At 41.1% G+C, this 21,889-nt stretch overlaps 1 protein-coding gene across 5 annotated transcripts in view; it reads left to right on the top strand.

Moving 5' to 3' along the window:
• Positions 1-1,255: 1,255 nt before the first annotated feature.
• The window catches only part of CNOT2 (CCR4-NOT transcription complex subunit 2), a 94,734-nt gene continuing 74,100 nt past the window's right edge, over positions 1,256-21,889 (top strand). The window contains exon 1 of one of the 5 annotated variants that reach the window (XM_030002904.2): positions 1,256-1,926. In XM_030002904.2, coding sequence (XP_029858764.1) covers positions 1,291-1,926 — 636 coding nt within the window. In that variant the 5' untranslated portion in view covers positions 1,256-1,290. Of the gene's footprint in view, positions 1,927-2,595; positions 2,938-3,029; positions 3,387-21,889 lie in introns of those variants that run through there. The other 4 variants (XM_030002906.1, XM_030002907.2, XM_030002908.2 and 1 more) reach the window with 4 other exon arrangements.

Below are 21,889 nucleotides of genomic sequence, written 5' to 3'. Positions count from 1 at the left end.
GCAGATGAAATGACAGTGTCAGGTGCTTAGTTTACTTGCATCATATCATTGGGTATCCCAAGTCTTAAATTACTTCTCTTTGGGGAAATACAAGGAAAATTAGCTTTTGAAAAAGAAACTCAGAGCATTAAAGTGTAAAATGAAACATAATGAAGCAAAATGTTTATAACTGGATGTAAAAAGGGTCAGTCAGTCAGACTATAGAATAGCTTATTTAACAACAGGAAAGATTAATAAGATTCATTACTGTTTTCAGTCTAAAAGTGCTGCCTTTGTATCTGTCATGTGGTGTAAAGAAATCTTTGATTTTTCAGATTGAAAAACTAAAGTACTCCAGAAGTTCAGAGATACTCTACTTAAAACAGGATGTCACTTGCGCTGTTTTATAATGGTTTGTTTATAGCAAATGCATGAATATTTGCGTGATAAAGGAAAGGTTAAAATATTAGAATAAGAAAAAGCAGTATTTTCCTGGGCAAAGTGCATAGACATTCCTTTCAATGACATGGCACCCAAGCTTGGCACGCAATTGTGGTGGCATGAAGAAACTGGCCTCCTCTCTTAGATGAAAGACGGTGTTCGCTCATCTTCGAAACTTGTTTATGTTGACAGAGATGTTACTGCAGTACTAACATTTCTATAAAACATTAGTATCATGTGACCTGCTGAATACTTATTTTTTCAATTCAGTTTGGAGCTCCAGCATCAAACCTGAGAAGAAAGCACACACGTTAAATTATTGAAAGAAACCCGCTGTTTCTGGTAAAGTATTATACGTTTGTCTTTCTTTTTGTGTGAATTTTTTGAACTACGTGATGATTTCATAACAAAATTAAGGTAGAAGCACCGTTGTTTTTCTTGACGGAGCAGAGAAGCCACTTCACAAAGAATGTTGGCCTCGATCCTGTAAACACTTGTGCACAGGCTTAGCTTTTGTGCCGTTGACAGTCTCATTCAATTCAAGGGGATTATTTGCATTACGAGTGTTTTGCGCATCAGCGTGTGCCGTACTGGAGCCACTGTTGTAAAACGCGTGTTTTCACAGCCGACAAATTAAAAAGTCCGGTTGTGTCATCTCGGCAACGCTTTCCCATTTTAATAACGAAGCGGACAGCAGGGCCTGCCTGCCCGCTGACAGAGAAAATACCAACTTTCGCAGGATTTATCCCATCAGGGCGGTAGCTCCTGACCTAGATCCTCCGCAGGCGAAGGCACAGCCTTCAGCAAGGCCGGGCCGTTCCTCCCCGGCTCTGTCCCCCGGGCAGAGCGGACGGGCCGCGGCCACAGGGGATGGGGCAGCCCCTCGGGAGGCCGGGGCCCTTCCCGGGGGAGGCCGCCCGGCCGGCCGGCGTAGGTCTCCACGGCCCCCCCGCTCCCCGGGCACCCCTGGGGGGAGGCAGGGAGCCCCGCCGCCCCCGCACCCCCTCTCCGACCCGCCCTCTCCCCTCACAAAATGGGGGCCGGAGCCCCCTCGTCCCCGGCCGGCAGCGTCTCTGTCAGCGCCGGCGCCTTGCGGCCGGCCTAGGCCCGCGGAGTCTCGGCTGGGCCCGGCAGCCCCGCGGCCTACGCGCCCCGGCGACGTGCGCGGCCCCAAGCGCTGGGCCGCGTCTCCCGCGGGAGGCGGAGGGAGCGCAGCCGAGCGAGCCGCGCTGCTGCTCCTTCTTCCTCCTCCTCCTCCTCCTCCTCCTCCTCCTCCCCGTCGCCCTCAGCCCCTCCGCGGGGCCGCTCCGCTCCGGGCCGGGCCGTCAGCCGGCGCTTGCGCCCGCCCCTCGGCGCTGGCTGCCGGGCCGAGCGGCGGCGGCGGCGGCGGCGGCGGCGGGGGTCACGGCGGCGGCGGCCGGGTCAGAGGGTAAAGGTTGCTCCCCCAGCATCCTCCGTGCTGGATACTCAGCCATCTTGAATCCGCGGGACAAGAAAATTCATGCGGTGAGTCCGGCCCCGGCCGCCCCCTCCCCGGTCGTCGTCCCCCCCCCCTACTCCGCCGCCGCCGCCGCCCCGGGCCCCGTCGCCGTCCCGTCCGCGGGCCGATGAGGGAGGGCCGGGCGGCGTCGCGGCCCGCGGCGGGGCCCTGCGGGTCCGGGGCCGTCCCGCCGGGTTTCCGTTTAGCTTTTGTCTCCGAGGGGGAGCGGGGGGGGACGCGCGGCGCCCGAGCCGGGAGCGCGGCCGCAGGCCCGACCCGGCTCGCCTACCCCCGCCTTCCTCCGCGGCCGCGGGCGGCGGCGGCGGCGGCGGCCGCCGGGCTCCGGCTCCGGGGCCGGCCGAGGCCGAAGGCCGCGGCCCAGCGGTGCCTGGGCCCCGCATCCTTCCGCCGCCGCCGTTGGCAGCTCGCCCCGCGGCCCGCTCGGCCTGCCCGGGACGGCTCCTTCCCGCCGACGCCGCCTCGCCGCCGGGCCTAGCGGCGGCCGCCTCCGCGGCAAACCCCCGCCCCCGCTCCCCCCTCAACTCCTCCGACCCCGCGCCGAGCCCGTCTACCGCGCCGCGGCGGGGGTGCGCGGCCGCCCGGCCCCGACCCCCCCCTTCCCCTCCCCACCCGGGGCAGCGAAACCCGCCGCCCACGGCCGCGGGGCTGCCGCCGGCCCCGCTCCCGGGCGGCGCCGGGCTGAGCTCCTCGCCGGAGTGGCCTTGCGGCCTGCTCCGCCGGCCCCCGGGAAGGCCCGGGGTGAAGAAGACCGGGGTGCTGCTGGCTGGTTTTCTTTGGAAAAACAGATATTTGGGGGGGGGTTGTTTGTTGGGTTTTTTTTTTTTGGTTTTTTTTTTTTTTTTGACTGCGCCTTTCCCACTCTCCTGCCGGCGGCGGTTGAGGTGGTGCGTGAAGAGGTTCTGGTGTTCCCTGAGACGCGTTCGTAAAACAAACTTGAGCCGCTTTCCCCAGCGCTGCCGGCGGAGGAGGGAGCCGGCCGTCCCCGGGCCGCCGGGCCGGCGGTGGGAAGCTTTGGCGTGAGCCGGGGCCGGGGGGGGGGGGGGTGGTGGTGTGGGGGGGTGACAGGTTAGGGGTCCGGGGGGGGGGGGGACACTGGGGACGGTGCGAGGGGCAGTCCTCGCCTCTAGTTAGTGTACGTGTGCTCCTGACAGAGGGAAGGGGTTGCTTACGGGGATCCTGGGTTTAGCGGTTCTGTTTGGGGGCAGGTTTGTTTTTTGGTTTTTTTTTTTTTTTTTGGTGAAGTTACAGGTAACTTTGTTTTGGAGGTTTTGTGACGTGAGAAAATGAAAACGCGCGCGTGTTAGGTGTGGATCAGCAGCAGAAGCTGCGTGTGACTCGAGCGTGTGAAGGAGACGTTCCTGTGTGCCTGCACGGCGGTAACATCTGGTGCTGGTGACTGGCTGCTAGTCTTAACTCTGCGGCTGGGGGAAGGGAGTTTGAGATGATCAAACCTGCTGTCACATCAGTTAGTGGAAACCTTTCTGTTTCTGGAAACTTGGATATGCTTCAGACTGTTAAGACTTGTAAAGACCTGCAAGAGCAAAATAGTTGTTTAGGTTTATATTGCAAAGGCGTCTTTGCTTGGACCTGGAGGAGTTGGTGTGTGCGTGTGTTGGTGTACTTTGAGTTCTCTTATAGTGGCATGTGAATAGAACACAACTTGCAAGATCCGGTTTTGTGATCTTGAAGGCAATGTATGTGTCCAATGCCTTTTTTTTTCCTTTCTTTTTTTTTTTTTTTTTTCCAACTTCCACTGTTGTTTATGTTGAGAACTCTGCCAGCATGCCAAAATTCAAAGTGTTGACTGCTTCTGATTTTGGGAGGGGATTTGAATACTCGCTATCATAAGCTGACTGTCTTGACTTGCAAGTGTATTTCCGTTTCACTTTCAGGAAGCTGTTGATAAAGCTAAGAGTGTAGTAGTAGATAAACCTTGTCTACACATCTCTTCTAGAAACTTAATATTGCTGTCAAAGTAGTCACTGTTATTGTAACCCATTTGTGTGTCAGTTCTACCAACAAATGAAAGCAAAAGCCCTTGGCTAAGAACTGAAAATGAAGAAAACAATCCCCGGAATTTATGAAAAATTTAATCTGAATTCTCTTTAAAAGAATCTAATTTTAGAGAATTGTTATTCAGTGGAAAAATAGGGCAGTTAACACGTCCTGAAGTTTGATGCTAAAAACTGGTCCCATAAGTGGCTGTTTGCACCTGAAAATCTTGATCTGTGCCTCAGTCCCTTCACAGGAAAGTTGTGCCTGCCCACAGTGGAATGGTAGCTCTCAGTATTTCTGCTGTATTTGCTATACTTCTAAATGTATTTCTGTCTAGATAGAGATTAGCTCTGAAATTAGAAACATTGTTGCATTTTTGGCCTCTGCTGTAGCTTTTAAAAAAAATTTTACTTGTTTTTGTGTTGATGTAAGGGTCTGTCTGTTGTGTAGTTGTGCAAAGTTGTAACCTCGTTATAGCCTTAGAGCAGTCTTATAACTTTTTTTATTCAAAAATATCTCGCACCTCCTTGTTGTTATTGACTCCAGAAGTGATTAGAACTTAAAAATACGCCATAGTTGAATTAAGAGAGGTTTCTTGCACCTGGCTTTCTGACTTGATCTGGAAACTTAAGAGAAACATTGAATTGCTTGTTTTGTTATGAGGTGGTGTAGAAAGTGTGCCTAAGCTTCCAAGTACAGAATTTTGTTCTGAAGTAAGTAGATCCTTGTATTTAATTTTTTTTATTATGTCTTCCCTTAAAGCTATAATGTGCTTGAATACAGATTGTTAAAAGGCACCTTAAAAAAATGTGTGCTTAAAAAAAATAAAAACATAATAAATTCTTGGCAGAATACTTTCTGTATTTGTTGCCTGTGTTTCTAAATGTTAGCTTAGATAGAAAGCTCTGTGCCAGTTTATATAGAAGTACAGTACCATAGTAAGTCAAAACAATGGGTTTTTTTGCCACAGATGTAAATGCTTGCTCTCTAAGTGATACAGTCTTTCTCCTTCTTTTTTTTTTTTTTTTTAGATGTTATTAATAGAGCGTACACATGAATTACAGTGCTTGTTGTGAAAAGCCAAGAAGTTCAAGTTAGGTTAACTTTGCTTCATCTGGGCTTTTGAGGTATAAATAAATAAAAAATTGTATGTAAACATTCTTCTACACAACAGAGATCTGCTAATATTTTTGCTTGAAATTTATCCTGATGTCTCAGATACGCTGTACTGAGCAATTCAAAACAACCTGTTTCAGTTGTGTTTCCTGAATAGGGTTGGCCGTTTTTTTTTTTTTCTTTTTCTTTCCAAATGTGCTTTAGCACATATGTTCTGTGTTTGTGTGTGTTGCGTTGGTCTCCTGACCCAGGTTCCTGTAAAAGCATGTGAACAACTGAAAGTTTGTGGGTAGTCTCATTGACTTAAAAGCACCTACTTGCATGTTGACAGTTAACTTTGTGTGTGAGAGTTTTCAGGATGGATGCTGTATGTTGACAGCTAACTGTGCTTTTACTGAGCACTGTAACAGTGTAGGAAGAATTGTGTCAAATGAAATTATTGCACGGTAGGATGTTTAAAATTGTCCTTATGGAATTACTTTGTTTTTAGAGAAGGTGTGAGTATACCAAACATGGTCTGTGCTAGTCAGTAAGAGATTTCTGCATAGGATTTAAAAACTTTTTATGTTTGTATCAGCAAAAATAAAAACCCATACAAACCATAAAATGTTCAGATTGCTTTTAATTTATACTTTATCTTTCATTTATAATGCTCTGCTGAAAATTGAATATTTGTTTTGTAGTGTGTACCAGCTCAGCTTCTGCTCTGGCTGTGTAACAGGCCCCAAATCAAAGTGTCAATGATCCTGGCCCAAAGAGGTTACTAAGCCCCCACGATTTGTCTTGAGATAGCATTGGTTATCAGTAGTGTTACCGAAAAGCGTGCATTATTTTTTCCCCTTGGCTTGCTTCTCTGCCATCTGACCACTCTTTACACTGCTAATATATTTCATTTCACAACTCTCTAAATTTCCTAGGAGGATTCCTTTCAGATTATGCTGGTAGGTTAAAACATGTTTATAAATGAGACTTTTTTCAGACACATCCTTCTCTTGTTGAATTGCAATGCAAGAGTTGTTGATCTGAAATTCATTAGTAAGTAAACCATTGTTTCCTCCTGTTTTCATTTTGATTTGGGATAATTTGGGGGTGTGTGTGTATATTTAAGCATCATCTTGTACCCCATGTCGCTCAGGGTTCTTTTTGGTTGCAGTGAGCAGTTTAATGAACTTCTGAAGCATTTTCAAAGTTCTGCCTTCAAATTTTTCATGCGTTTGAGATCAGTGATGGTTGAATATTGTTGGCTGAGGTCAAGTTATTTGTAAAAAGGTATAGCTTATTTAAAATGAAAACTAGTCTAAAATGCTGGTGTATTTGTGGGAAGTAAAATGGAAACTCCTCCTTTGTATTACTCTCGCTGAGCAGACAGTAATCCAGTGGATTGAGCGTAAGCATAAGAGTTGGAGCATGCTTTCTGTCTGAGTTACCTACTGAAGTGATGGGTGACTCTGGGTAAGTCATTTAACCAATTTATAGCCAAGTTCTAGTCTGTAGTAAGAGGATGACGCTTTCCCATGTTTTACTTGCATAGTTCAAGGCTTCTGTGGAACTAGATACCAGTAGCAGTTAACATACATAGTTAGAGAAAGCAATGTTAAAACCCCCCAAATGGTCCTATACCAAATTCAGTAGGTGGCAGTTGTATTGTTTGTCCTCACGTGTTTCAGAACTGTATGTCTGCAACACTTTTATTACAATCTAAATATGTGTGTATTTAAAAACAATAGCAAGGAGTTTCCAGGCACCAAAAAGAAGCAGTATGACTAATTACATTAAAACAACCACCAACTATTTTAAATTATAAACTGTGAATGTTTAGATTTGTAGGCAACTTCTTGGCAAACAAGTTTTTCTAAGGCTGCCTTCGTAACACAGACAGTGATAATGTAATGTCATATGTCCTGTCTAAGGTTTGTAGGAAGATGCCTGTCCTAGTGCAAAATAAGTAACTAATGCTTGTGTCAGTGGACTGCGTACTTGTCATACAGTCTATATGGCTGCGTGAGGTTTTTTTCTTCAAGCTTCACTGGAATAGTATTTTTCCCCTTCCAGCTTACTAAAACCTTGCATTGTGTGAGGTAGACGGACTATTCTTTGTAACTATTTTTAATGCATTTTTTTGTTCTAATTGTGAAAGCTGTTCTTGCAAAGGAAGTGTTGCCAGAGAATTATAATGATGGAAAAAAGGTCTGCCAACCTTCCTTCTGTTGCTCTGCTGTGTAGGGGACTTGTTCAGGTATATGCTTGGAGTCTTTCACCATTCAGTAGTACTGCAGTTTGTGAGAAAGTACTTGTTGTGTATAAATATATTTAAAAAAAAAAAAATAGTCCAAACCAGGAAAATAGCTGCGAAGCAGGTATTTTATGTAATGACTAAGTAGGCTAAAAAAAAGTATAGAAGAAGGGCTTTTCTCTTCTTGAGAGTTTAATACCATGCTTTGTGGTGTGGAGAAGTGGAAATCTGAAAGGTTTTCAAAAAGAAATTAGAGCTGTAGGCAGTGTCAACTTTTGAAAGACTGAAGAGATGATGAGCAATTCTGAACATTAGAAGTACCTTGCAATATTGTGTCCACCTGTAAAACTGTTCACAGTAAAAATCTTTTTATGTGAGAGATTTGATTAATTTGTTGCAATGTCAGTAGCGTTCTTGATACTTTGCTGTGTGGTGTACCTTTTTCAACAGGTCAAAAGCATCATCGTGAAGTAGAAAGGTACCTCATGTTGAAATTTTAATTTGTTGGCTTATTTACTGGATGTGGATGCACATTTCTAGTAAGTTGATTCTTCAAGATTAAATTGATTAACATCAGCATTATACGTGAGAATAAGTCAGTATCTCTTTATTTCATGGCAGAAGTTGAAGTAAATTCAGGTTCCTGTGCTTTTGTGATACGGAGTTTGGTTTGTTTTAGTTTGGGGTTTTTTTTGGGGGGGGGGTGGTTTTTTTGGGAGGGGAACTTTTGGGCACTTTCAGGATGATATGCTTTGGGCAATAAATATATTATTTTTCCCCCTGATTCATGGAAGTTCAGTTATATAAGAACATGTATGTTGTGGGGCATCTATGATGAAACAGGAGGTATTCCAAATTTCTTGGAAGGGTAAAATGTAGTTTTTCAAGAGATTGGTGCTCTTCTGAGCTTTCCTTATCTCAGCTAGGTGTGTATTGTGACTACCAGCAATATATGCTTGATGGCAAGTAGTATGTTCATGACAGTTTAATTAGGAATTTTCAAACTGTTGATATTCGCTGTGATCCTAATCTTTTATTTGTCTTCAAAAGACACATAACTTTAGTTTAAATGACCTTTTTTTTTAAAGCATCTGGCAGTTCTTTTAGGGTCCTAACTGTAGATTCAGTTTCAGGCCTCCCTTTCTTAAATACGCTACTAGACTGAATTTGTTTTTTTTAGGAGCAGCTCAAGTCTTGAAAACTGGGATGACTGCGTGCAGGTCTGGTTGGCAACCAGGAGTGACTCACTGAGAGCAGGTGTCTTTAGCTGCCCCTTAACTTGTTGTCCAGCATACAACTGCTGGACTTTTCTATACCAGTGAATACCTATGTCTGCAGAGTCTGGTTTTTAAAACAAAAACATTTTGAGAGGTGTGTTTTAAAACTCAGTAGACTAAGCGTCATCCACAGTCCATGCTGTTAATCTACTTAGCAAAGAGCCTGAAGAGGAATAACGTAGGCTGCAAATGAACAAACAGTGGTAGTAAAATCAGTTGACAGTAGGATGCGCTTAATGGATTGTTTTATGTCTGTATCTGCAAGAAATGGGGGAAGCAATATTGATAAATTCAGGTTGGGTTGTTTTGAAGAGCAGTGTGATGCGTGATGACAAAGTTGGCTGTAGTTTTTTAAAAAGTGGCAAAAATGTGAGGAACAGTGAAAATCGGAGATGGTGAGGGAAGAGCAAAGTTTAATCTAGGCAAATGCATGCTGGCTTCATTCCGCGGTATCTAGTACTGTTTAAAGAAAGCAAATGCCTAGGAAACTTTGATTCATTTTTTTGGGGGTGGTGTGATTTGTGAGGTTATTTGGTTTGTCTGTCCCTCAGTGAGTGTATACATAAAAATTTAAAATATGTCAAGTACATATAGGTAACCCAACTTCTGAGTCAAAAATTAAGCATTTCACTTAATTTATACTTAAAATATATATTTATATATGGAAACTTAAATCAGAAAGAGAAATTAAGACTCAAATTATAGTCCTACAAACCTCATAAAATTGTGTCTAGGTAGAGGAAGGAAGTCCAAATTAGTGCACCCCCTTGGAAAAGAGATAGTCAGACCTGATCTAGTATATATTCTGTAGGGTGGCAGCTGGTCAGGCAGCCTGTGAGCACATGCAGACATCCAGAGTGTCTGCACCATGACTCTTTTCCCTGGAGCAGCAGTGAGAGAGACGGTCATGAAGAGATGTAGAAAAGAAGGAAGTTGACGGTTATCGTGGTGTGGGAGAAGTATTAAGAAACAAAAGAACAAATCTGTAAGAAATGAGTTTTTATTAGTTCTGCTGCTCATAGAAGAGAATATGTCCGTATTTATGATTAAGAGTGTGTTTGTGGTTTGTTGTGTTGTTGTGTTTTTTTTTTTTAATGAATGCAAATTAACTTTCTTAGTCTCAGATGGTTCAGTATGTTTTGGGATTGGCAGGAGAGAGCTCTAATCTGAATCGAATCTAATATTCTGCTCCAACTGAGCAATTGTTCTTTGTGCACATTGATGTAACTGTCCATGGCTCTGCAACAGATTCCAGTGTAGTACTTAATTTTGTAATGTGCTTCTAAAAATAAGTGCACGGTCTTATGTAACACTTCTTGTATTGTCAGCACCTAGAGGCTTCATCCCCGGTATGAAGCGGAACACTTCCTACATAATTTTCAATTGTATGTATGTACTTCTGAAATATTTTCCCTGTCAGTGTCTGTGGCCAAACAAACTTTGCTTGTGTTTTAGGAATATCAAATATCTTGTTTGCACAGTTAGATATGTTACTCCTCTGCACTTGCAGAATGTTGCAGTATTATTCTGGCATATCTGAGTGAAACAACAGTTTGGAAGTACTATATAGTACAGTAGACCTTTGTTTCTCTAATCTAAAGAAGCCCAGTGGATTCCTGCTCACAGGTATGTGTGCTTTCCCAGAGACCTCTCACATAATCTGGCTCAGCACTGTAAGTGTTGGAGTTCTGGAAGTCTGTGGATGCTGCAGACGTGAAAAGGAGGTGTTAATTGTATTAATGCAACTTTGAGGGCAAACTTGAAATATGCTTGAAAATAAACCTCACCTTTTTTTTTTTTTCAGTATTTTAGGTAACATTTATGATCAAATTATACTATTCTCTTAGCTGTTGTACACTTCTTGCTGTAGTCTTAGCAATGTTTTGATCTCCTTAACGTGACTTTTCTCATGCTTTTTGAATTCAGGCTGCAAATAACATGTTAAATTAAATGATAGAATGCATCATGTCTTGCTGATAGGATGACACCTGTACAGAACAAACTTGTCATATGTAAATAATTTAAAGGACAGAGACTGGATTTATCAAGAATTATAGCTTTATTACAGAGTAACTTGGTTCTCATTTTTCACCACTTCTTGAAGTAGGTGCTATATTTTTATGTTAGGAGCACAGCTGAAATTTCTGAGTAGAGGATCGATAGTTGAGAGTTTCAAAATCTGAGGCCAAAACAGAGACATGCATTGTTTGTTCTATTACTCTCCTTATAAAAGTTAATTTTCTATAGTGTTGTTTACTGACTTCCCAAGTGCTTCATTTTACAAGGTCCTTCTCTTTCCCTGAGGGATCCTGTAGTTGAGTGAAGAATGAATTCAAAGGGATCTGAGGTCTGAAGAAATAGATGCTTATAAAACTAAACAAACAGGTAGTCTCTTCATTAGGTCACAGCTTTAAGAATAAATGAGGTTTTGTAGATGCTTTTAATGATTGTTTTATCTGAACAATTCAAATTATTTAATTTCCTAGCAGTGTCTAAGTCAGGTATCCAGAACTTTGGGGCAGGGGAAGTACTGCCAGCCCTCAGACCTCCTTGTCAAGCATGGAGGTCATCCTGAAAGACTGAAAAGTGTGTAAAGCTTGGTATTTATGACACCAGCAGCCCGTGCTTCAGTATGAGAGTTACCTTTGGCAAAGTATGGGTTACCTTTGTCCTTCCTGAGGCCAAACAGCATCTATACATATTCACATAGGCATTTGTGTGCCATTCCTACGTGGATAGGTTTTGTTTCTAGGTTGGGCTGGGGTTGTTCAGTGGGAGAGTGAGGCCTGTCACCCTGCATCTTCTCCCTTTGGTTGTGGGTCTTAAGAAACCCTCTTGACCCAGCTGGTGTACTGGGGGGCTGGGGAAACACAAAGCACCACACCATCCTTCCTGGAGGCCTGGGGGTACCATCCCCTTATCCTGGTGATGGGGAGGCAATCCCTCCTGTTCTTGGGGAACTGCTGAGTATGCCTGTGAGGGGAAGGAGCAGGATGTCCAACAAGAACCCGTTGTTACTCAGCTTTGCCTTGTGAATAGGAACGTTTTGCGTTTTTCTCGGTTCTGGGCTCTCCAAGGAGCCCTGGGACACAGCCGGAGCACTGTGGCTCTGGGGGAAGGAAGGACATTCATCTGCTGGCGCTGAGGGACTCCCGAGTGCCACGTTCTTTGCGTAGGAAGGCCAGGACTGTGCCCTAGCCGTGGTGGAGTGGGCACGCAGCTTTGGCAGGCGAGGCAAGGAGCCGGAGGGCAAGGGTGGAAGAAGCATCCCAGAGAGGAAGAGTCTGTGCCGGCCAGGCCACGTTCTGTGCCTGGTGTGTCAGCCAGGGACTAGCCTGTCAGTTAATAGTGCGTTTGTAAAGGAGAAATGCAATGTTTTTATAGTAAATACGTTCCTCTGCTCTGTTTGGTATTGTTTCCTCTTATTCTTGCATTTGGCTCCCTGGATTACCACTCTAGAAAAACACATGGGTTGTATGTTTCAGCATTTATGTGCCCAGTCTTTTTTTTAAGAGTGTACCCCAGAGTTTCCTCACCACAGCTGTCTGTCGTCCGTCTGTCCACTGGTAAGAGAAGACTGCTGATGTCGAGGAGGCCCTGGCGATTGTTAGTATTTTATCACTGAGTCGTCTTGGCCTGGTTTGAGCTGGGCTGTGTCAGGAAACTGTTGGTATCACTAGGTTCATGGGGGGTCATTAGGAGAGGGGAGTTTTGTGAAAAGAACTTCCTATTTATTTTTGTGTAGAGAGTCAGCACGTGCTTTTTACTTTAAATGCTTAATTGTCCTGTTAATATAATTTAATTCTGTGAAGTTAGTGTGTTTATCCTGCACTCCTTGTATAATTTGCTATTTATAAAAAGTTTTAGATTTTTGTGGAAGATGGTGTAACCCCCCCCTTTCCTCTCTAATTAAGTAAAACTTTGAGATTTTATGTCAGGTTTATTCAATGTCTGCCTTTTTGACTTGCAATTTACAGAATGAATGGGTAGTCTTTTCATTGACTAACGCAGGGTTAGAATGAGCGCACATCCCTCTAATGTTGCCCTTGCCATGGCACTCTGTAAAACTGTGTGGGTATGTTTTGATCCTTCTGAGGTATGGATATTTTGGTTGTGAACATGTTTTCTGTGAAAACTCTTAGTCACTAATAATTGTAGTGACACTTTAAAATATCTGCTACTGTTCTTAGTGGAAAGGAAAAAAGTATATAAAACCACAAGAGAATGACAGATTTTGCTTAGAAGGTAAGCCTCTGAAATTGTTATGCATGAAGAGCATTTAAAATAATCCAGTTGTTAGTGTTAAACTCTAATACCGAAACAGGGTGGGGGGGGAAAAGTGAAAATGGTCTTGCCTAATCAGTTGCCCTCATGCTTTGTAGTGTCAAACCCAGAAGACATACTGAGTTTTGCCTTTGTTAACAAAAGAAATTCCCTTTGGTGGTGTCTGCCCACATTATCCGTTTTTTTTTTTTTTTTTTTTTTTTTTTTCTTCTTCTTCCCCTCTCTCCTCTGAAGAACCACTCAGTATTTTTCTCTGAGGTGACAGTCCAGCGGTGTCAGGGTAAGGGTGCTGTTCTGGAACAAGCTGGACAGCTGCTGATAGAGTGGGTTAGGTTTGGGTTCCACAGCAAAGTCTTGTCATTCACTGGAAACCTCACCACGTCCTGCTCCTGTCAGCAGTCTGACCTCTGTGGACACTGTCTAACTGGCAAAATAAAATCAGCAAAAAATCAGAATTACAAATGGCTAGGTTACTAATGGAAATATGTCCCTTGAGTAAGAATGAGACTCCTAGTGATACCTTGTAATTACACATCTGTTATGAGGAACTGCTTTATATTTGGGGTTGATGTATGAAGTGATAGTGATAAAAATCTCTGCAACACTGCTGAGGTGGTCATATCCTCACATACTCATTTTGTAATATTTCCATTACATTTTTTGTAATATCAAATATGCTTTGAAATTTTAGCTATTAAAAGTTTAAATTTTTTTTCACTTAGTGCAAGAAGCTCTGAATTGGGTTACTATATAAATCTAGAGAGGAGCAGCTGTGTTCCATCAAGTGATGAAGGCATTCCTGGTGTTAGTATAGGCACATGATGCTGTGAAGTTAATTTTTATCTGAAGAGAGGGTTTTAGATAAATGCAGAACACTTTAGCTAGCCATTTTGTCTTCTGTGCTCCTTCTTCTACCTTATGTATTCTTATGGTTTGTTTTTTTGTCCCTGTACTTTTCTTACTCTTTTTCATCTATTCTTTCCACTCAGTTTCTTTGCTTCCCCAGCAATTTAAGATTGAAAAGCTAAGTTTTGGATTACTTCATTGTTCTTCCTGATGCTTAGTCTTTGTATTGCCGTGTCATAAACTTGTCTCATTTTCAGTTCATAAACAGAAGGATGTAGGTCACTGTTTATATGAGCATTTGAAGTTTTGTTACAAACAAACCCCTCCCTTAGTACATAAAACCCTGCTTCAATGACTTTCAAATTGCAAACTCAAGGCAATCTGAATTTAAGAAATGCTGGAATTCTTTCCTAAGTCAGGTTCCATCTGCATATCACTGTTATATAGTTTTTTTGATCAAATGGTGTTTTTCCCAGAGGACTCCAGCCTCATTTGTTAGACAGGATGCATGGTGTTCACTCACTGAGGTTTTTCTTTTTTAATCCCGTTGTTCAGATCATGCTATCCAAAGTTATAAGTAAATTCTGGATTAATGTTTTCTCCCCAGTTTCTTCATTACAGTTTCATAGAAGTGCTTTATATATGTGTTTTAAAAAATATATATTTTTTTGTATTGCCTCACTGGGCTGACATCCATGCATTACAAATAAAGAAACTGAGGCATTGGCTTAGTATTTCATAACAATCACCTTTCATTTAATTTGCAGCTGTGAATGGTTAATGCTTCTGCATAGACTCTTCAAATATTTCAAGCAGAAGGCACTTGTGAAAAATCTTTGTCTGGCTCCCCCAACATCATTACAAAAAAAAAAAAAAAAGAGACAAACCTTAAGAGACAGGCATAAAATCAATTTACCTATGTGACATTTAAACATCTTAGCTAGACGTGTTGTTTTCTTTCTATAGTCTTTGCATCATTAATTAGAAGAGGATAGAGGCACATCTTGAGGGTGGTCCCTGGTCCACCAAAAGAATGAGGAAATGCAGAAAGTGGGTCCAGGCTCTGAAGCTCTGCATGCTGTAGTGGCTGGGTCTTTGGGACTCTGCTTTCCCATCAGTGTCTTACACGTCTGTCTCTTTCTCTCTGCAGTTTCTTTTTCTGTTCCTGTTTTGAACTCTAATTCCTTTTCTGGTTTCCTCCTCCCCTGTGTCCTAGCTATCCTTCTGATGGCACCCAACTGATTTTTAAGAGAATTAAAGTATTTCTCAGTCCTAGGATGAAGTGTCCTTAGCTATCCTGTGGCTAGGCTTACATCCATACCATGGTGCAGAGGTCTCATGCAAGAAGGTGAAACATGTTGTAGATCAGCAGAGAGATGTTGTGAAATTCTGTATGATCTCAGTGTAGCATGTGAGCAGGGTGGTGTTGCAAAGTCTTAGAGCTGGAGCAAACCTGAGCAGGTCTTCCTTGTGATGGTACACAGTGCCTTCCTAAGACAAGAACGTGCCCTGCTTGTCAGTGTTGCACAGCATTCAAGTGCTAGAGTGTTCCAACAGACTAGATTTTAAAATATTTTCAGCTGGAGGGGGGATATTTTCCTGTTTAAAAACATTCAGAAATGAGTGAACTATCTTAGCTACTTAAAAAAAAAAAAAAAAAAATCTGATCAGTTCAGCCTGAAAGATGGTTAAGGAGGTATTTGGGCATAAAAGGCTTGTGCACTCTGTAATTTGGCCAAGTGAATGAATATGGGGTCTTAAAAGCAATGACTAAGATTATCCAACACAGTATTACTGCCTGTACTGTCCATAACAATGTAAGTTGCTCTTAATATACAGATTCTGTTTTACTTTTTTCATAGCTTTTTCTTCTTCTGAAGTAGTGCATTTGAAGGCAACTTTAAATAAGGCCCAGATTAAAGTGTGTTTCATGTGCATGCAATTTATTGTGCAGTTCTCTGAAAATGGAGTATAAGAAGAGTGATAGAAAATTTCTGGAAAATCGTTAGTCTAGAAATGTTGGATAAACCTCAAATTACAGGATTGTTTTCAGAATTCCTAACTTTAAAACATGGTACAGTTTTCAAAGTGAGTTATCTGCCCAAGTTTTTTTCAAAAATGGCACTGCAGTTAAATGCTTAGAAAAAGTATTTTTGCGCTCTTGATTTTTTTTTTTTCCTTTTCTGAAAAGAAGCTTTATTTGAGGTTAGCTGTAACTTCATAGTTAAGGAATGACTACCATTGCTACATTAAAAAAAAAAAAGTTTGTGTTGTAAATGAAGATACTGTAGTTGTAAGGGTATAGGAGGATTATGTAATGAGGAAAAGGGTGAAGCAATTAGAAGAGAAAGTGTTCATTACAAGAGGAGTGAATGTTCTCAGGTGAGGTGAAGGTTTAGTTTTATTTGATGTGTTCACCTGTGTTAAAACTGTTGTGAAGACAGTAAAGATGTCTATTCAAGTAATATGACTCATTTTCTCCTCTTCTTTGTATTTTACAAGTGAGGCAGTTAATACCCAGACTCAGCTATAAATCTTTGGGTGTCAATTTAAGATGTGGGATAAATCTGGATATCTTCCTCCACTTAATTTTAATGCTTGAGGTGAAATTTCTCTCTTCTGACTTCAGCTGGCTCTGAAGGTAGTAGGCATCTAGGCCTCTGGAAGTCCAGGGAAAGAAATGGAAGAACTTCTCGTGTATCCTTGAAAACACATGCATATACCAGAAATGAGCATTTGCTCTCTGAATGAATAAGCGTAACTGAACAAGAGCACGTGTGTTACTGTAATGTGGATAACAGGTCATACAGTTGGTGTAAGTGTTGCTGTACCCTTTTCCTCCTTTTCAAACTGTACTCGTGGCAATACACAGATAGCAAATCTATGTGTTATGCAAATACACTGCAGAAAATGAGCAATCAGTAATTTTCACTAGGATGGATTTATAATGTGTAACTGTGACATTGTGAGTTGCTGGAGTAAAACTTTCCCGCTTTACGCTTCAATTTCCAGGTAGAGGTATTTTTTTTTTCTTATTATGCAGGTCTCATTTTCTGCCTGTAACCCAGGGTTTTGGTAAAAATCTTCCTATATAAATAGGCAGTAGCAATGCTAGACTTGTGCTAAAGCATAAGAATCTAAATAAGTCTTGTATCACTATAGCAATTACAGTATAATATATTAACAATTGTGAAACCTTTGAATAATTTTTTTTTTTTTTTTTTTAAAAAAAAGCATGCAGCAATGTATAGTCAGTAGAATCCCTATGGGTTTATGCATTTTTTGAAGACTGCCTCCATGTGCCTGTGTGAGTAGTGTTTATTGAGATCACAAATGAGAATGTGGTTAGCATATTTTCCTGTAAGGGATCAGTTCTGGACTCATACTTTCTTCTCCCCCCTCTGTCAGGCCTGTGTTGTGGTGCTCATCCTTCTCGGTGAAGGGCCTGTATCGAATTATGGTTTGTTTACTGGCTCTTCACTGGCTTCTTACTGCCTGCTCCTCAGGCACAGTGCCTCTGGGATCTTTCCTTTTAAACCTCTTTGTCTGGGAAAACCAGTGTCTGTAGTTTGTAAAATTTATTTCAGTTCTTTTGGCTGCAAAGTGTGATAATTTTTTAACGTATAGTTTTATAATGATGTGTAGTGTTATTGCATAGTTTTGTTAAGTTTGCAGACTCTTAATGTGTCCTTCCCCCTTCAGATGCACATATAAATCGTTGCCAGTTTTGACTAAAAATATGCTTAAGTTAGTTTAGTGCTTATTTTTAGAAAGTCAGAACAGTATAAATTGGATTAGGTATAGAATATGCAGAATAAGAAGTTTGTGAGCTGTGTAATTTTTGCTCAGTAAATGACTCTGTGTCCTCTAATTTTGCACTTCTCTTTAGATCTATTGTGAGAAAGCCCTTACTGGGCCACCATGCTAATGGTATGAAGTTAGCCCAAGGTACTGACTTTGCTTATAAAAACCTTAAAATACGAGGCAGAGTTCTTGTCACCAATTTCTGTGTCCTAACAAAGTTCTAAATCAGGCTACATTGCCTTTCTGTTTGGGTTTTTTTTTAGGTGGTTTTTTTTTTTTTAATTGAAATTTTGTTTGTCTGTGTCAAGTCAAGTATGTAACATACTCAAGAATCACTGAGTTTTAATAATGTTAAAATTATTTTTATGATTGTTCTTTAGATTGGCTATTAGACTTTACAGCTGTAGAAATGTGCTTGATACTGATGGATTTACTATAAACATTTACTGTGAAAACTTTTTTTTTTTTAAAAAAGTTCTGGATCAGTAAGAAATGTAATGGTAAAAATCTAATTTTCTGAAAAGAGGTAGATATGGAAGTGGTTAAGGGAGCCTCCGTTAGGGCAGCAGAAGTATATTACTCCCATATACATCATGTAACTGACACATGTTAATCATGATGCACTTCAAAGGAGTAAACTACTGAAACAATTTCTTTCATTTAGGCTTTTATCTTGGGATGTTTGGTCATAATTTAGGAGTGCTTTACTCTGAAAGAAAAGTATGAGTGGATTAATGGTATTTAATTGAAAACTCTTTCTTAAAGGATTTTTTTACGCTGGAGCCATACTAAATGACGTTAAATAGTAACTATACCAATTAGAAAAGATGATGATCTTTCATACTTTAGTTAAAACTTCTAACTTACGTTTTATGTGGTTTTGAAGATTCTTGAAGGGCCAATTCTTTTAAAGTGGAATTTCTTTTGTGTTAAGTGTTAGCCTTGCTGGATTGAATTTCAGCATTAAAACCTATAGTTTCTCAATATTGCAGATAATAGATTTAATAGTGAGGTTGATTTTTTTTCTTTTTTTTTTTTTTTTTAATCCTGTTACAGAGAAGTCTAGAGACTTCTGGGATTCTATTTTTTTTAATTCTGTAGTGAAGAGTATGTTTACTTTTGATTTGCAAACATGAGTTGCAATCTCCAAACTGATGTGTCATCAGGTATATACTACAAAATTGGGTAATTGGTTTTTTTTACATATAGATTTGAGGGATAATATAATGAGATTGTGGCTTTGCTACATTTTGCATTCTTGCAGAATTTAGTAAACAGTTCTCAAGTGAACTTCTTCCTTATAGAACCTTGTTATGGGAAAAGTAAAATTTAGGATTGCGTATTGAAAGGTGTCTCAAAACATCTCAAACAGTGTCACTTTCATTAAACCAAGTTAATAGTTCAAGTTTTTATCCTTATGAGAAATAGCAAATCACACCACTGCAGTCTAATAAGGTGCAGAGAAATGCCTGTGATGTCACTAACAATAGCTAGTGATGTCAAGATCAGAATGGTGAGTAAAGGAGACACTGAAATTAAAAGCACTTAAAAATATCTTCAGCTTGTGTTCAGACAGGAGACTGACAGTACTGTCTTCTATTTGTTTCAAAGCACACGTTTGTTAAGCAAACAGCTTGGATTATTGGGGTGCTTAAAACTACCTGAAGGACATCCTAAGTAATGTCTGTTAACCCTCTAAGTAAATAATGTCTCTGTTAAAGGGTGAACAGAGATGTTACTTAGGCATTAAGCCTGGCTTTCCTCAGTTAGCTCCAAGGACCTTCCCACAGGGTTGTTACGGAAAGTAAACATCCAGATCGAAGAGTTAGGAGAGGGACAGCTGATTCTGGATTTCCTGTGGTGGAGATCAGTGTCCTGGAAGTCACTAGTGTTTGATAAACAGATACCACACGAGACTGTAGGAGGGTGTCCCCTGAAATGCTCTTTAAGGGTTTATAAAGCGAAAGTCTTGAAACTGTTCTTCCTTTATATGATTTCTCTGGTTCCTTGCAGCTTGCCGTTCCAAGGACATAGAAGAATAAGCTCTGTCTCTTAGAATTATTTTTACTTCTCTGCCTTTCTTAAAAATGCCAGTGTTACTGTTCATAGCCTGCAAAAGGTGTTTTGTATAGGAAGGAAAAGCACTAGATGGAGAGATTTTGGAAAAAGTGTGGGAGTATAAAAAGCAGTGAAGGTCTTGGGCTGTTCAGGACAGCGTCGTGTTTTTCTCTCTTGGAAGCAAGAGACAGAAACCATTTATGCAAGGTGCTGGTTTCCCCTAGAAAGAGATTAGGGAAGTACGATCTATACCTATTCTGCTTTACTTGTGGTGTCAGCCTTCCCAGTGAAATGTCAACTGCAAAGCAGTAGCTTAGATACAGATGTGTCTGAGCAGAGTATTTAGGATTATCACTGCCACAAAGCACTTTGCCCTTCCTTTTTTTTTTTCTTCCTTCGTTCATAAAAGCTTCCTTGCAAACAATGGCCTGCCAGCACAGGTACCTGTATGACAGGGAAATTAGCAAATAAACATGAACGCAGGAGATCCTGCCAGTCCGTACACTGGCTACAAAGTTGCTGTGAGAACTGGTGGAGAAGATGGTTGGCAGAGCCTGCTCTGATAAATCTGGAGTCGTTTTTTCACTGTTCATTGCTAGACAGGCTTACAAGCACTGCCTTAGGCTCTAACAATTATCTCTGATTTCCAGCAAGGCAGCTGAATTAAAGAGAAGTGCTACATCAGGGAAAGACAGGAACAAGTTTCTAAAGAGATATTTCAGGTAGTTTGCTGGGCTCTTCTCCAGCTTAAACGTCATCTAGGAAGCTATTGCTGTTCTTGGTCCTTCTCACAAAATTAGATTTTGGAGGTCATAGATGGAATATTTCATAGATGGAGCAAGATCCTGGCTCGCCAACTAATTTAAACGTGTCATTAAAGTAAGATGTTGTGCATCTGTTCATGATGTGACTAATACGATACTTCACGGAGTATCCATTTGAAATTGCTTGAGTCTAGGTGAAGTCCAGGATCCCTTTCTGTATAGGATGCCTTTTTCTGTAACTGTCTTTAGTGAATATACTTCTTTTGCACAACATTTCCAGAATAATTTCTGCATTTTTGTTCTGCTTTGATGCTACTTAAAGGCGAGTATCATGCCAGTAAGCAAATGGCGAGAAAGGTCCTGTTTCCCCTGTCAGTATTACCTTTTTACAAAAGTCACTTGATAAGCCACTAACCCAAACCAGAAAAAGTCTATTGGGACAAGTCTGCAAAATGACTAATGGTAAAATAAACTTTATGGGGGAGAAACTTCAAATCTGTTGTCTTGCATTCCTCTCAGTTTTTTTCATTTTGTTTTTTGTTCTGTTTTTATCTATATGCCTGTCTTATCCAAAGGTAGCTTTCTGATATTTTCCTAACAGTCAAATTACTTCTCAGCTTCTTTAAGTGTGTCTGTTTCCAGGAGCCAGACCTTCCGCCTTTCTAGTAGCAAGTCCTAAGTCTGGCTCTTGGCTGCTGCAGGCTGAGTATCCATTGTAATAAGCTTATAGAATTTATTTCTCTAGGAATAACAGTTTTTATAGTAAGTTCTGTTTGTCTCGCTTCTTGAAGTTTAGATAGAGAAACAGAAGCTGCATTCCTTGCATTCTATCCATAGGGAGGGAATGAAGGAGGGAACCTGTGCCTTTCAGTAAAGAGCATAAACCTGGGATTTGCTCTTCTGTGTAGTAGCAAAATATGCTAACAATTCCCCATAACTTTTGTTTGTGTTACTACTCAATAAAATAGCTTGTTAAGGTCTATCCAGTACTAACAAATACTCGGTGCAAAATTTTAGCTTTAGAAACCGATTGATAATATGCAAAGGAAGGAAAAGTAGAGTACCTTGTATCATCATATTAATTCTCATTGTCAATCTTTGATAATACTGTCAGCCCCATTTTCCGTATCTGTTGCTTTTGGTGTTTTAAGTGGTACTGTCTGAGGCCTTTGGGGTTTTTTCCCTTGTCTCAGTTGCTCTTGTCCGAAGTGAGTGAAAATGGACATAGGGCATGTCCAATTCAACTCAAAGCAAACTCTAAAAGAGACCTAATATTTAGTCATCTTTTTATCTAAACATAAACTTTTCTATTATGCTTTTTTTCAAATAATTTATCATGAGAATGCATTGAAGTTTCCAAAAAATTGATTTGCATATTGATATTGTGACTTCAGACGTATTTGGAAGTCCAGATAGGTACAAGAGCAGAGATTATACCAGCATTATTTTTTAATTGATTTGTCATGGAAGGTTTTCAAATACTTTTTTTGTTATTGTATTGTTATAGGAACTATTTTTAAAGGATAAAAGGCCAGCAAATACGTAGCAAAAAAAAATTTGAATATAAGGCAGCCTGGGGATGATACTACTG

This window comes from Aquila chrysaetos, chromosome 26 (assembly GCF_900496995.4).
Source record: "Aquila chrysaetos chrysaetos chromosome 26, bAquChr1.4, whole genome shotgun sequence".
In the NCBI taxonomy this organism is placed as follows: domain Eukaryota; kingdom Metazoa; phylum Chordata; class Aves; order Accipitriformes; family Accipitridae; genus Aquila; species Aquila chrysaetos.
This window is presented reverse-complemented; position numbering and strand designations above follow the sequence as displayed.